Source organism: Euleptes europaea, chromosome 1 (assembly GCF_029931775.1).
Source record: "Euleptes europaea isolate rEulEur1 chromosome 1, rEulEur1.hap1, whole genome shotgun sequence".
Lineage (NCBI taxonomy): Eukaryota > Metazoa > Chordata > Lepidosauria > Squamata > Sphaerodactylidae > Euleptes > Euleptes europaea.
The window spans coordinates 15,891,264-15,905,493 of record NC_079312.1 but is presented as its reverse complement, the minus strand read 5'-3'; the positions used below and the strand labels follow the sequence as shown (position 1 = coordinate 15,905,493).

The 14,230-nt window shown below is 47.3% G+C and overlaps 1 protein-coding gene across 1 annotated transcript in view; it reads right to left on the bottom strand.

Annotated features, from left to right (window-relative positions):
- Positions 1-530: 530 nt before the first annotated feature.
- The window catches only part of LOC130492526 (E3 ubiquitin-protein ligase TRIM7-like), a 36,811-nt gene continuing 23,111 nt past the window's right edge, over positions 531-14,230 (bottom strand). The window contains exons 7-8 of the mRNA XM_056866282.1: positions 6,423-6,455; positions 531-1,048 (exon numbers count right to left, since the gene is read on the bottom strand). Of these exons, the coding sequence (XP_056722260.1) occupies positions 531-1,048; positions 6,423-6,455 (551 nt within the window). The remainder of the gene's footprint in view (positions 1,049-6,422; positions 6,456-14,230) is intronic.

Genomic DNA, 14,230 nt, shown 5'->3' with positions numbered 1-14,230 from the left:
TGTCGGGCTGTCACAATATACCCTCCCCCCCCAATAAAAAATTCAAGGCAGCCCACTTTCCAAGGTAACATAACTTTATCACAAGAGCAACAACATCTTTGCAACCAGTAGTATAACTGAACCACAACTGCGATGAATGGAGCAGCCTTGACAGGGAGAGGCAATTTCCTTACAGGTGCTGCTTCCCATTGAAGCACAGAAAAGAGAAAGGCCAGAAGATCGTCTCAGACTTGCAGGAGCCTCTTTCTTCCTCTCCAAGGTCTTTGGTTGTTCCTCTGGTGCTTGATAGGAATGGAGGCCGGAGGAGAATGGCGGGGGGGTGGGGGACACGGACTATTCACACAGCTCTCCTTGACCACAAGCCGGTTATTCTTTATGAACTGAAACGTGTCACTGTTGCTTTAAGAAATGAGATACAAATTTTAAAAAGGGAATGTTGGGAAAATGTCTTCTTTTTTACTTCAGTCAGTTTTGGTGTCTGAGATCCTGGAGAGGACTTATTTGGTGCTCCTGGTGTGGAGAGGAGGGTCTTAAGGAGAGACTTTAAGATGGGCTTTTGAACACACCTCAAAGTAGGGCAGGAGGGTCTCTCCACGGAAGGAGGCTCCGGAGAACTCGTAGAGGAGGGATCCTCGGTCAGCGTCGAAAAAGGCCACTCGGCCCCCAGCGTAGTTCAGTGTGACTCGGATCCTCTTGGGCTCCCAGGTCAGGGACAGGGGAAGGTTTTGGCCTTTTAAGACAGCCCAGTAGTCACCCCTCCACTTCCCCACAACCCAGATCTCTTCCTCAGGACTAAGGAAAAAAACTCCCTTCCTCCTCACGGACTCTCTGGCCACCCCCACAAACCATTCTTCCTCACTTCCCACAAGGACTTCCCAGAAATGGCGGCCTGCTGTGAATCCCTCACGGCCCAGAACAATGTAACGTGTGGAAAATCTCTTAGGGTTGCTGGGCAGAGACTGAGCTTTTTCTCCCCATCTCACGCTTTTCCGATCCTCAGACAGAACAACGTTGGGATGGGCCGTGTCTGGATCCAGAGTCACATTTGCTGTTGGGGGGGAAATGGGGAGACAAGAAGAGAAGCATTTTCAGCTGGGAGATTTCTCCCTCTGCCCTGTTCTGCGTCCTCCTCCTGCTCCCATCTCTTCATAACCCTCTCCTGGATTCACAGATTCTCTCCTGCCTCCTCCTGACCTGTTAAAAGGTAGAACAGCCTTGGGTTGCCAACCTCCAGGTAGTAGCTGGAGATCTCCTGCCATTACAACCGATCTCCAGCCGATAGAGATCTGATCACCTGGAGAAAATGGCAGCTTCGGCAATTGGACTCTATGGCACTGAAGTCCCTCCCCTGCCCAAACCCCGCCCTCCTCAGGCCCCGCCCCCAAAACCTCCCATCATTGGCAAAGAGGGACCTGGCAACCCTAAGTCTTCCTGTGTGCTTCAAGAAAAGGCAGGTAAAATCCACAATAAAACCCCACAGTAACCCAACCCATTTCTTCCCATATCCTGTCCCAAGCGGAGAACCTCGAGAGAGAAGAGAATCAGGGATATTTCAGTCACAGGATTTCCCCCCTAAGAAATCACACGAGAGAGCATTTACAGAAAACCCAAATCACATGAAAACGAGCAGAGGCACAGAATGGGTTGAACACATCTCAAAACAGGGAATACCACTGAATTTGTCTTTCATTGACTCTGAACAAAACACAGAGACTGGAAGGGGGTTCCCATTGCTTTCAGCTTGCCAGGGAGATGCGTTTCTCAATTGGCATTTGGGACCATTTTGGCAGGACTTGGGGTGGTTTCTATATTCCAGTGAAAGAACAAAGACTGGACTGAATGCAGCTTCTCAGGGAATGTCCTGTATGGTTACGTTACGTCAGCAATAAAGTGGAGCTGATGTCCTGCCTGCACCCCTCAGAGGATGGATACGAGATCAGACCCTCACTCCACAGCCTGAACAACCTGCCTTCTACGCTTCTGTCTTTTAAAAGGTTGCAACATCCAGCCTGATGAAGACCTCTGCTGTGCTTGAAAGCTTACACAACATTTTGTGCCAATTTAAATAATAAATAATGAATTGATTTTGCTCTTGTTTGCATGGACCACTACAGCTGTACAAGTTTTCCCTGGATCCCAAGGATGACATTTCTACCCAACCCAGCAGCCGCCACCCCCCTCCATCTCATTCTAGTGATGCCTTTCCCTGTATATTGTCACAACAGAAAGGTCTAGAGACTTACTCTTTAATGAAGGCTGGGAATTCAGAGAACCAGGTACACGTATTGGTAAAATGTTATATATCTATATAATGATAATACAATTGCCTATTTAAAAAAAACTAAAAATCTCCCCAGAGGTGAGGGAAGTAAATGATCACCACAAGGAAAGGGTCAGGAAAATGGATGCCACATAGGTGGGGAAATCAAAATGTTCCCACCCACATAGCCATCCAGGCTTTCCTGCAAACCAGGTTTAAGAAAGATCAGAGAAAATTTGGGAAACCCCAGCAGGTGTACAAATGTGGTGATGAAGCAGGAGGGGGGAATCAGTTCCCACAACGGTTAAACTCAGGGCTAATAACCTGTGAGAAGATGGCCAGGATCAAGCTAGAAATTACAGGAATATCCTTGTATTTGAATTCCTGTCCCCTCCCTGCTCCTGTGGAAGCAACTTATTGACAGCTCTGCAAAAACTAAGCCAGTTTGAAAAGAGCTGCAATATTACCAATTGGAAGCCTTTCTGCACTAGAGTTACCATCACAAAGCTATCAAACCTCAAGCATGACCTACCCTGGGCTGGAAAAACAGATGCCTCAATAGCCAACTTTGGCAGAAGAATGCTTATTTTATGGAACTCAACCAAGCAACAAACGTCCTTCGGCATCAAGAACGGGTTTCCTTGCCTCACATATATTTTGCAGAGCGCTGAAAACACTATTCGGATGCTTGCAAATTTGTCAGCACCAAAGAATAACATTTTTTAAAAGAAGACATAACTTTTCAGTAAGGAAGAACTGGTTTGAAAGAAACTTTGCTGCCCTGAACACGCACATACATCTAATATCCAGGAGATACCTCTCCAAAAACCAGTTCTGCAACTTTACTGAAAGCTTTGGTAAAGGACTGATATGTTGTGATACACCATCAATGCTGTTTGAAAATGTATTAATTTAAAACAGCCAATAACGGACCCTACACAAAAGGGAGAAAAACAGAGCTAAGCCAGCATCCGACCTGCAAACATCTGCCTTCCTTCTGTCTGAATTTCCTCTAAAATGTACTCAGGAGACAACCTCCTCCTGCCCAGAAGTGTGCATTCGAGTGACAGACAGGGAGGCGGAAGACCAAGTTGAAGAGGAGGCTTGTGAGTGATAGGCACGTCGTTCCAGTTCTTTTCCCAAACATTAAACACAAATTATGTGTGAACAACTAGAACAGAAGCACCAGGGCAGGCTGGTCTTCTGCATTTATATACTGCCTTCCCCTCCCCTCCCCCCTGTGAGGTAGGTGGGGCTGAGAGAGCTCTTAAGAGAGCTGTGACTAGCTCAAGGTCACCCAGCTGGCTTCGTATGTAGGAGTGGGGAAAACAACTGGGTTCACCCGATGAGGTCTGCCGCTCATGTGGAGGAGTGGGAATCAAACCCAGTTCTCCAGATCAGAGTCCACTGCTACAAACCACCGCTTTTAACCACTACACCATGCTGGCTCCCATCTCTTTTCCAAAGGTTGGTAGGTACTGCAGTTCTTTCTTTTGTTCATCATCCTGCTCATTGTGTACAACGCCTGACAGCTTTAGACTTCAGTTCTCACAACACCCTTGAAGGAACCGTATTGTGTTATTAGGTCCAGAAAGAATCAAACCAGAGCCTGAATATTTGCATCTCACTCCACCCCCACGCCCCCGTCCATTATTCTGTCTGCTCCCTCCAAAGACAAAGCACACTTTAAAATTAGTGATCATCATTTGTATAACAGCAGGAGAAATAGCAAGAAACATTCAGAGTGCATTTAATCCCCTGAGTAACTGCAGTTCTCATTACATTCTCAAGATTGACACATGTTTATGCTAGTTTACAGAAGCCATTTAGGTCATTTAATAGCAGAACAGAGGTTAAGAAAAAAGGTATATGAAACTCTTGATTTGTTGACTGATATTGAGCCTTTGAAACTCTAAATCCTCCTCTCCCACCCATTGTCATGTGAGTATTAATTAATCAAGTAATTAACATTAATTTGAGCCAGGCTTGTGCTGGAGAATTGCCTTATGGTTGTGCTGGCATAAGTTTCAGGAGGGCAGGCATGTTAGTCTGCAGTTGAGGAGCGAGACTTGAGTCCTGTGGCCCTATAAAGACCAACAAAATTTCCAGGCTAGTAGCTTTTGAGAGTCAGATTTGACAAAGGGAGCTTTGCGGGGGGGCCGTGGCTCAGTGGTCGAGCATCTGCTTGGCATGCAGAAGGTCCCAGGTTCAATCCTCTGCATCTCCAGTTAAAGGGACCAGGCAAGTCGGTGATGTGAAAGACCTCCGCCTGAGACCCTGGAGAGCCACTGCTGGTCTGAGTAGACAATACTGACTTTGATGGACTGAGGGTCTGATTCAGTATAGCGTAGCTTCATGTATGTTTATGTATGCCATTCCACAAAGGCAACTTTAAAGAAAGAAAAACATGGCTCAAATACACAATTTGTAGCACCTTGAAAATGAGGGAAATCTGAAAAGCAGGTAGGGAAATCCACGTAGAGAAATGGGATTCCCAATCTAGTCTGTGCCTCTCATGGGGAGGATTCTGAAAGGCCCTCAAGGGCTGATGCCCAAGCAACGCTTCTTCCATCCTTTCAATATGGGGGCAGGTAGGTGAAAGGAGGCAGTTCATCCCCTCAAGAGTCCACCTTCTCTTTCACCCTGACAGACCTCCTCTCCAAGTCAAGGAGTTTGTTTACCTTGGCATTCTGTTTTCCCATAACCTAAATTGGAATGCCCATCAAAAAGCAGTTTCCAACAAAATTAAACCTGGGGTTGGTGCTATTGTCAATTTTTTTCACACCAAAGGTGGCAAATATATTCCAGGGGCTATTCAGGTTTTTAACCTGAAAATTACCCCAATTATCCTCTTTGGTGTTGCCATCTGGATTACAGTCATCAATGAATCTATAGATCGTCCACTGCTTCAGTTCTTACGAAAACTCCTAAATGCCCCTCGATGTGTTGCTGGCGTTACTCTTCGTTCTGAGTTTGGCCAAATGTCACTTGAAGCTATGGCATGGTTGGCCACCTTTAAACTACACCTTAAACTGTGCTTTAGCACTGAGGGGTTCCTAGCTTCTCTGAAGCATGACCCTTTCAAATCCTCATGGCAAAAAATCTTAGATGAGAAACTGGTGTTGTTGGGCTTCTCGCAGGATATGTTGTCAGATCTTGGGAAAACTGAAGCTTTTGCCAAAATTAAAAAGCGCATTAAAGAGCTCAATTATAACAGCACTACTTTTCGTGCTCGTCGCGTCTGTTCATCCCAGTTCTTCGGAATACCCCCTCCACGTGGTCTGCCTGCCTATACATATTATCTGACAACTCCTCGTCTCTGTAGAGCTTTTTGCTTGGCTAGATTGAATGCTAACCCTTCTATGGTAATGCAGGGCAGAATTCTGAATATACCATACTCAGACAGGATCTGCCCTTGCTCTTCTGGCTCTATTGACACATTAGCCCATGCCCTTTTGGAATGCCGCTTTTACGAGGAACTTCGATCACACTATATTTCCCCCCTTTTAATATACAAATCCAATGCCTCTGTGACTGACATAATGCCTTTTTTACTAAGCGACAGGGACCCCAAGGCTACATTGTCAGTGGCAAGATTTGTTTCAGTCCTTATATCCCTCCAACACTAGATATATGCTGCTCAAGATCAATTGATCAAGGAGCTTCTAAGGCAGTGGTTCCCAACCTTTTTTTGACCAGGGACCACTAGGACTTTTTTTGTTCAGTGCAGGGACCCTAAGGTTCGAAATAAAAATTCCGAGAATTTGAAAATAAACTTTAATCAAAACTGTTAGTTAAACATTAAACTTAGAATAATATTTTAAAATATATTTTTATAATAGAGAACTTTTAATTGAAAATATTAATTTATTATGGGTTTATAACTTTGTTTCGCGGACCTTAATTTAGTTCTCGCGGACCCCTGGGGGTCCGCGGACCCCCGGTTGGGAACCAGTGTTCTAAGGGATAAAAGGAAAGGAAAGGAAAAGGACAGACCTCCTCAGAACAAGAAGGAACTGGCTGTGGCAGGGAGGGAGAGAGGTTGAGGAACAAAACAAGAGTGTCCAGTAATGTTATCTCTGGAAAAACACTAAGCAGAACAATTGTAAGGTGAAGCTTTTAAGTTAAGAAATAATTGAATGATGTATGAAGAAAAAATTACCTTTCTGCAGGTGAAGTCCAGAATCCAGAGTGTCTGAGGAAGGAAAAGAAACAAAAGTGAGAAGCAGACCTTGTGCCTATACCAATCTTGTGACAAAAACATCCATTAATTATATGGTCTCTTTTTCTCTTGGGGAGGGTGTCAAGAAATGCAAGCCTAGTATATTAGAGTTTGACAGTTCAGGACTAGATCTCCAGCATCTTGATAGATAGAAAACAGCCAAGAACCAGCCTGAACAGGTTCTGACCATAGCTGATGCAATGAGGAGTAATGGGTGCAATGACTTCAACAATGACTCAGCAGTTAGCTGATTGGTGGCTGGTGGTTGGAAAATGTATAAATGTATATATCTCTGTAACCAAGGTGTGGGAGATAATAGTGGATGTGATTTGTGTTGGAGATTGCTGTAAGTCTGAACACTGTAATATAAAACAAGCACTGTTTTATGTTGCCTGGCTTTACTGGTGGTTATTTCTGGGATTCTGCCTAATCCGCTGGCTCCTGCGACAGGGTTATGGGCCCAGTCCACTACGCTGCACAGGTCTAAGTGTGGTGGTAGCATTGCAGAGTCCACAAGTCCAGGAGGCTACCAAAGCAGTAAGAGTCTGAGTGGAGTTATGGCTCAGTCTCTGATTCCGGTGGAAAAGCTGACCTCAGAGAATTACCACTTCTGGTTGGTGAGGTTGGAGCAATAACTCAAGCGTGAGTCTCAGTGGGATGCTGTGGAACAGGTGCCTGTTACCCAAGTTGAGAGGGACCGGGACTGAAAGGCTCTGGCAAATATCATTCTATCAGTGGATGACAGCCAGCTAATATATGTTGCTGGGAAAGACAGCGCCAAGGCGGCGTGGGAGGCGTTGAAGGCAGTTCACCTTCGCACCTCAGCTGGGACCATCCTTTTGCTAACAAGGAGGATGTATAGATGCCATAAATCGTCTCAGATGTCAACTGCCGAGCACCTCAAAGCTCTAGCAGAGTTATTTTGGCAATTAGCGCTACGAGGAAAAACCTACTCTCAGGAAGACTGAGTCTACATATTGCTCGGGTCCCTGGATGAGAGTTTCCATGTGCTCATCACCTCATTGGAGTGCATGACTACAGCACAGCTCACGGAGGAATATGTGGCCGGGAGGATTCTGGAGGACGAGTCCCGATGCCAGGAGAGCCGGCGTGAGATGACTTCAGCCCAGCTGAGAGAGCAGCCGAGAGAAGGAGCAGCTCTGCATTCTTCCCAGATGACTTCAGCCCAGCTAAGATTACAGCCGAGAGAAAGAGCAGCCCTGCATTCTTCACAGATGACGCAGAAGCAAGTGCCAAAAGCAGATGGCCGAGGGAGTCGAATTCTCAAGCAGGAAGTGGAGGAGTGTGTGTTCAACGTTTGCTGGTGCTACGGCTGCGGGTCGACGCAACATATTTGCAGAGACTGTCCTGAAAGAAGTCGTAAAAGGCAGCAGAGCGAGAAGCAAAGAAGGAAGCCATTTATTACACACACATCAGTCGTTTTGGCAGAAGCGGGAGAAGACACTGATTTGTGGTTATTGGACAGTGGTGCCAATCAGGTATTCATTAACAAGTCTTGTAATTTGGCCAGTAAAAAAGACTCAGCCAGGACTCATGTAAGTCTTGCTGATGGCAAGAAACTTAAGGTGGAGTGTGAGGGTGAATTGTATTTTCCTGCCCTAGGTCACACTTTCCCTAATGTATTATGTGTGCAATCAATAGAAAATAATCTATTGAGTGTGTCAGCCCTCGCCAAAGCTGGTTTTACTGTAATGTTCAAGGATGAAACATGCAATGTCAGCTAGGAGGGGAATGTGCTGTTAAAAGGGCAACTAAATCAAAATGCCTATGTGGTGCATAGTGGGTTCCCAAAGGCCAAAAATGTGGTAGAGGTGACTAATATAAATCCTCATAATGATTGTGTACACCTATTGCATAGAACAGTGGTCGGCAAACTGCGGCTCGTGAGCCGCAAGCGGCTCTTTGGCCCCTTGAGTGCGGCTCTCTGCATCCCCACACCCAGCCAGGCAGAGGCGGTGGGCTCCCGCCCGGCTCCAGCATGCCCCAGGCGGGAGGAGCCAGCAAGCGAGCGGGAGGTGGCGCCCGCTCCCCCAGCCTCCCCTCCTCTCTCTCTCTCTCTCTCTCCCCCTCCGGTGGGAAGGGATCAGAGGTGGCAGGGAGAGGTGGCAGCCAGACGCCCAGGCTGCTGCTGCAAGGGGGAGAGGCAGGCTCCGCCTCACACTGGGCCGGAGCGGGCTTCCTTTTCACGCTTCCTTCGGCTGGCTCGGCTGGCTCGGCTAGCTGGAGGTAAATCCCACGGAGGCAGCAAAGTGAAGGGGGAGGGGGAGGCAGCCGGAGCGCTCCCCGCACGGGCTGGCAGGCAGGCTCATGCGCATTCCGTGGGCAGGCGAGTGTGCTTTGGCAGCGGCCGCCGCAGCGACTTTACCCTTTTCAATCGGTCTCCAAAGCCGATTATGATTGATTCCCCCCCATGTGATAGTTCTCCTTCTGGCACCTGCTGGTGTGGGGAGAGGGGGGGCAGAAACCTGGAACGGCTATGCTGGGCGGCGGCCTGCCCAAAAGCATGTCACAAAGAACTTTTCCCAGTGTGCGTCCTTCACAAGGAGGCCGGCATGTGCCTGGCGCCCGAGGGCGGGCTGAGGAGCTCAGGGCCCATCGGGGCCCCAGCGGCGGAGCCTGGCGACAACCCTTGTGGAAAGGAGTGCCCTGGGCACTCCCGCCGCCGCCTCGCCCAGCCGGCCCGGGAAGGAGGGGAGGGCGGCGGGAGTGCCCGGAGGGGGGGCAGTGCCACCCAAGGCAGAGGAGAGGTCTCCTCAGCAGTGCGCCACAGCTGCCAGCGACCGCCTCGCCCTTGCCACGCTCATGAGGCGCTGCAGCCACCACCGCTGCTCGACGACAGCTGAGGGAAGGCGACTCCAGGGTGTTGGTTACCCGGGGGCGGGGTGGGGGCGGCGGCAGTGGGGCATGGGGGGAAACCCTCCCAGAGTCCAAATGGGGCGGTCCCCGAATTTCTCCTCTCATTGGACCTTTCAAGCTGACCACCTGCCAATGCCCAGTGCCAGGGGGCAGGGGGCAGGCAGAGAGGAGCCCCCTTCCTGGGGGAGGTGGCGGGGGGGCATCCGAGGGTTGGGGGGGGGCTTGGGAACCGGGAGGGGGGAAAGTCTGCACTTGCAACGTTTGGGAGGGGCTGTGGGTCAGTGGTGGAGCATCTGCTTGGCATGCAGAAGGTCCCAGGTTCAATCCCTGGCTTCTCCAGTTAGGTGGCTCTCAAAAGAAATCTCAGTCGTTGTACTGTTGATATTTGGCTCTGTTGACTGAGTTTGCCGACCACTGGCATAGAAGGTTAGGACATGCAAGTTTTGCAATCATACAGAAGACCCTGAATTTGCTGGGAAGTGATGTGAAGTTAAACAAGTGTGATTCTTATTTAGACTGCACAGTATGTAAGTCTGTGAAAAGCAGAAGGTGCCCTGTGGCCAATTCAAGCAATAGAGTGACCAGTAGACCACTGGCCCTCATACATGCAGATATTTGTGGACCTTTCCCTGGAAGTGTTTCTAAAAATAGATACGTTTTGGTTCTGACAGATGACTATTCACGTTTTTGCTGGGTCTATTTACTGAAACAAAAGAGTGATGCATGTCAAACAATAAAGTACTGGGTTGCCAAAGTGGAAAGGCAACTAGGACTACAAGTCACCAGTATACAAAGTGACAGAGGTGGGGAATTTATGTCTCAAGCAATGGCTTGAGAGCAAAGGAATAGAACACCTTTTAGCAAACCCTTGTTTGTCCCAGGAGAATGGTGTAGCAGAAAGAAGGGGTGGCTATTTGCAAGCAATGATGCAGGGACTACTTGAGGATGCCCAATTGAAACCCTCATATTGGGCTGAGGCCATAAAGGTAGTCTGTTAGCTAACAAATAGACTGTGGACTTCCAGTCTGGATGACATCCCTTACAGAGTGTTATATGAGAAAAACCCTTCCTTAAGACACCTGAGAGTGTTTGGTACTAAGGCATGGGTGAATATTCCACTCGAACACAGAAGGAAGGGAGGCAAGAAATCAAAACCAATGTTGTTTCTGGGTTATCAGAATGCAGCAAAGTCTTATAGGTTTGCGAATGACAATAATCAGATAACTTTCAGTCGGTCAGCCAATTTTTGGGAGTCTTATAATTGGCCAAGGCTTCGTGGCAGAGAAAAGGAAACTGAAAAAGTGTCTTTGGCTATTTCTGAAAATCCTGAATTTAAAACAGAAAGCATTTCCCTGCAAAGGTCTCCTAGCAGAGAAGCTGAGACATTTGAGGCTTCAGAAGGAGAGGGGTCTGTCAGAGTAACAAGTTGCCCATAATAATCTGACAGAGAAAGCTGACAGGTAGCTGTCAGATCAGAGGCATCTAGGATGATGCAAGAGGCAGCAATAGCCTTGCAGGTTTTAGGGTGAACTGCAACTAACCGGTTTAAAGCAGTAAGGATGATGTATTACTGTGGCCAGGTCTGCAGGTGGTCTTATTGGTTTCAGGTGGTGTTCTGTATATAAGCCTATGTAACTGTAACTCTTTATTGGGACGTTTGGTAGAGAGAGTGTACGTGACGGTTTGTCTTTTATCTGTGCACTGTAAATTAAACAACACTGTTTTCTATAAAGCAAGGAGTTCTGGTGGTGTGTCTTGGATAACTGCTAATCCGCCTGCTTCCACGTCAGGGCTATGGGCCCAGATTCGCTACACTGCGCAGGTTACGTGTAGTGGTAGCACTATTAAGTTTCCAAGACGTCCAGAGGCTTTTGGAACAGTGAGTGATTGAGTGGAGAGATGGCTCAATCTGCAATCCCAGTGGAGAAGCTCAACGCTGACAACTACGGCATTTGGTCGGTGAGAATTGAGCATTACCTTAAGAGAGAAGATTTATGGGATGTTGTGCTGCAAGCCCCCGCTGATGATGATAATGAAGAACAAGAGAAAGATAAGAAGGCACTTGCCAATATAATTTTGACTGTGGGGGATAGCCAGCTTGTATATGGTGGCAGCAAAACGTTTGCAAAGGATGCGTGGGCGTCTTTGCAAGCTGTTTATCGCAGAGACTCGGCTGGAACTATACTAGCACTAATGAGGAGGCTGTACAGGACTAATAAATCACCTCACATGCCTGCCTCAGAGCATTTGAGAACTCTGGCAAAATTGTTTCGGCAGCTAGAGTTGAGAGGAAAAAATGTCTCAGACGAGGATAAAGTATACATCATGCTTGGTTCCTTTGATGCAAGCTTTGATGTGTTGGTGGCATCTCTGGAATGCATGGCTGTGGAGCAGCTTACGTGTGATTATGTGACCGGCAAAATCCTGGAAGACGAGGAGCATCGGCAGGAGGGACGGATTCAGAGGACAACAGCCCAGCTGAGAATGAGTCACCCCATGATGGATAGAGCAGTGTCTCGTCCATCTTCGGAGACTTCAGCTCAGGAGTTTAACAACCCGGATTTTCACCCCTGGCAGCGAGGTAATTTACAGTCAACGCCGAAGTCCTCAGCCCAGCGACGGATTCAGCCTGTAAGTGGGAGTGAAGTCCACTGCGCAGAAGTTGTTGAAGCAGGGTCGTGGAACAGACTGGAGGAGTGACATCTTCAATCAAGAGGGAGAGGACTGTGTGCTCTTTGTCAGGAAATGTTATTCCTGTGGCAGCACTCAGCACCTCAGAAGGGATTGCCCTTAATTAAAGAAGACGGCTAAGAAACATTTCCAGACTGCCACACACACAGCTGTAGTGCTGGCAGAGACTAATAAGGGTGAGGATTTATGGCTGGTTAATAGCGGGGGTAGCAAGATTTTTGTTAAAGATAGCTCCTTACTGTCAAACACAAAGCAGTCTGCTAGAACGCATGTCAGCTTGGCAGACGGGAAACGTTTAGAGGTCCAGTATGAGGGCAGCCTAAACTTTCCAGAATTAAGCAATACATTCCAGAATGTGCTCTGTGTACCTCTCCTGGAAAATAATTTGCTAAGCGTATCTGCTTTGACCAGGGCTGGTTTTTCTGTGAAGTTTAAAGGAAACTCCTGCCAGATAAGCAGAGAAGGAGACATGCTGTTGCAAGGGCAATTAAAGCAGGATGTTTATGTTGTGTGCAGAGGGGCTAGGGAAGCCACAAGCACAGTGGGAACTTTAAACAAAAATCCTCATCCAGAGTGTGTGCATTTGTTACACCGGCATTTAGGCCATGCCTCATTTTCAACAATAGAAAACCCTGAGCTTGCTAGGGGAAAATGAGGTGAGGCTAAACAAATGTAATAATTTTCTTGATTGTACAGTATGTAAATCAGTAAAGAGCAGAAGGTGTCCAGTGGCCAAAGTCAGCCAGAGGGTGACAGAGCCTTAAAAATTGTCCATGTAGATATCTGTGGCCCCTTCCAAGAGTGTGTGTCAGGGAACAGATGGGCTCTGGTTCTGGTTGATGACCACACGAGGTTTGGCTGGGTTTATCTGCTCAAGCACAAGAGTGAAACTTGTAAAACAATCAAGTACTGGGTGAACAGAGTGGAAAGGCAGCTAGGTTTTCCAGTTGCCAATCTCCAATTGGATCGTGGTGGAGAATTCTTGTCAAATGAGTTAGCCCAGTGGTTAGAGAACAAAGGGATTCAGCACAGACTTGCTAACCCTTGTGACCCCAGGAAAATGGAGTTGCAGAAAGACGGATAGGATATTTAAAATCCATGATGTAATCTCTGTTGGAGGATGCTAATCTAAAGCCTAGGTTCTGGGCGGAGGCAATTAAGGTTTCTAATTACCTCATTAATAGGTTGTGTTCTTCAAGCATTGATAACATCCCCTATATGGTTTTGTATAAAAGGAATCCATCCTTGAAGCATTTGAGAGTGTTTGGTGCCAAGGCTTGGGTGGATATACCTTTAAACATAGGAGGGGAGGCAAAAAGTCCAAACCACTTTTGTTCCTTGGGTATCAGAATGCTGCAAAATCCTACCGATTTACTGATACTTACAATAGGATAACAATTAGCCGTTCTGCTAATTTTGGAGAGTCATTCAACTGGGCAAGGTTGCATGGCTCAGATAAGGTGCCTGACATGATATCTCTTCCAATTAATGAGCAGCTGGAAGCCAGAGATAACAGTGGTTCTCCAGCTAGGGCTACAAGAAGGGAGAGTGTAAGGTCTGAAACTTCAGAAGGTTCTCCAAGGAGGGAGAGTGCAAAGTCTGACACTTCAGAAGGAGAGAGTTCTGAAGAGACTGAGGTCAGGAGGTCTGAATGCAGCACCAAAGGTGTGCCGCCTACAAAGTTTGGTTTTGACTGTGATTGTGTCAATAATGTGTCAGAAGTGGAGCCAGCTTGCTATGAAGAAGTACTTTCTCTGGAGAAGGGAGAGAGGAGTTTATGGCTAAAGGCGATGCAGGAAGAAATGAATGCATTAAAGGAATATAATGTTTTCACTCCTGCTCAACTTCCAAAGAGTCAATCTGTGATAGGTTGCCGGTGGGTCTTTAAGTTGAAACAGCTGGCTGACGGCACAGCAAAACGTAAAGCAAGGATAGTTTGCAAGGGGTTTGCCCAACGCAAATATCTGCATTATGATCTGACCTTCAGTCCTACTGTTCGTGCTGACACAATTAAGAAAGCCCTGGCTGTGGCAGGGTTGAAGGGTCTAGAGGTGTATCACTATGATGTGCAAACAGCCTATTTGAACGCACCTTTAAAAGAACAAATCTTTATGCAGCAAATTCCTGACTTTGAGTTGAAGCAGGAAAGCATGGTCCTGAGGCTAAACAAGGCATTGTAT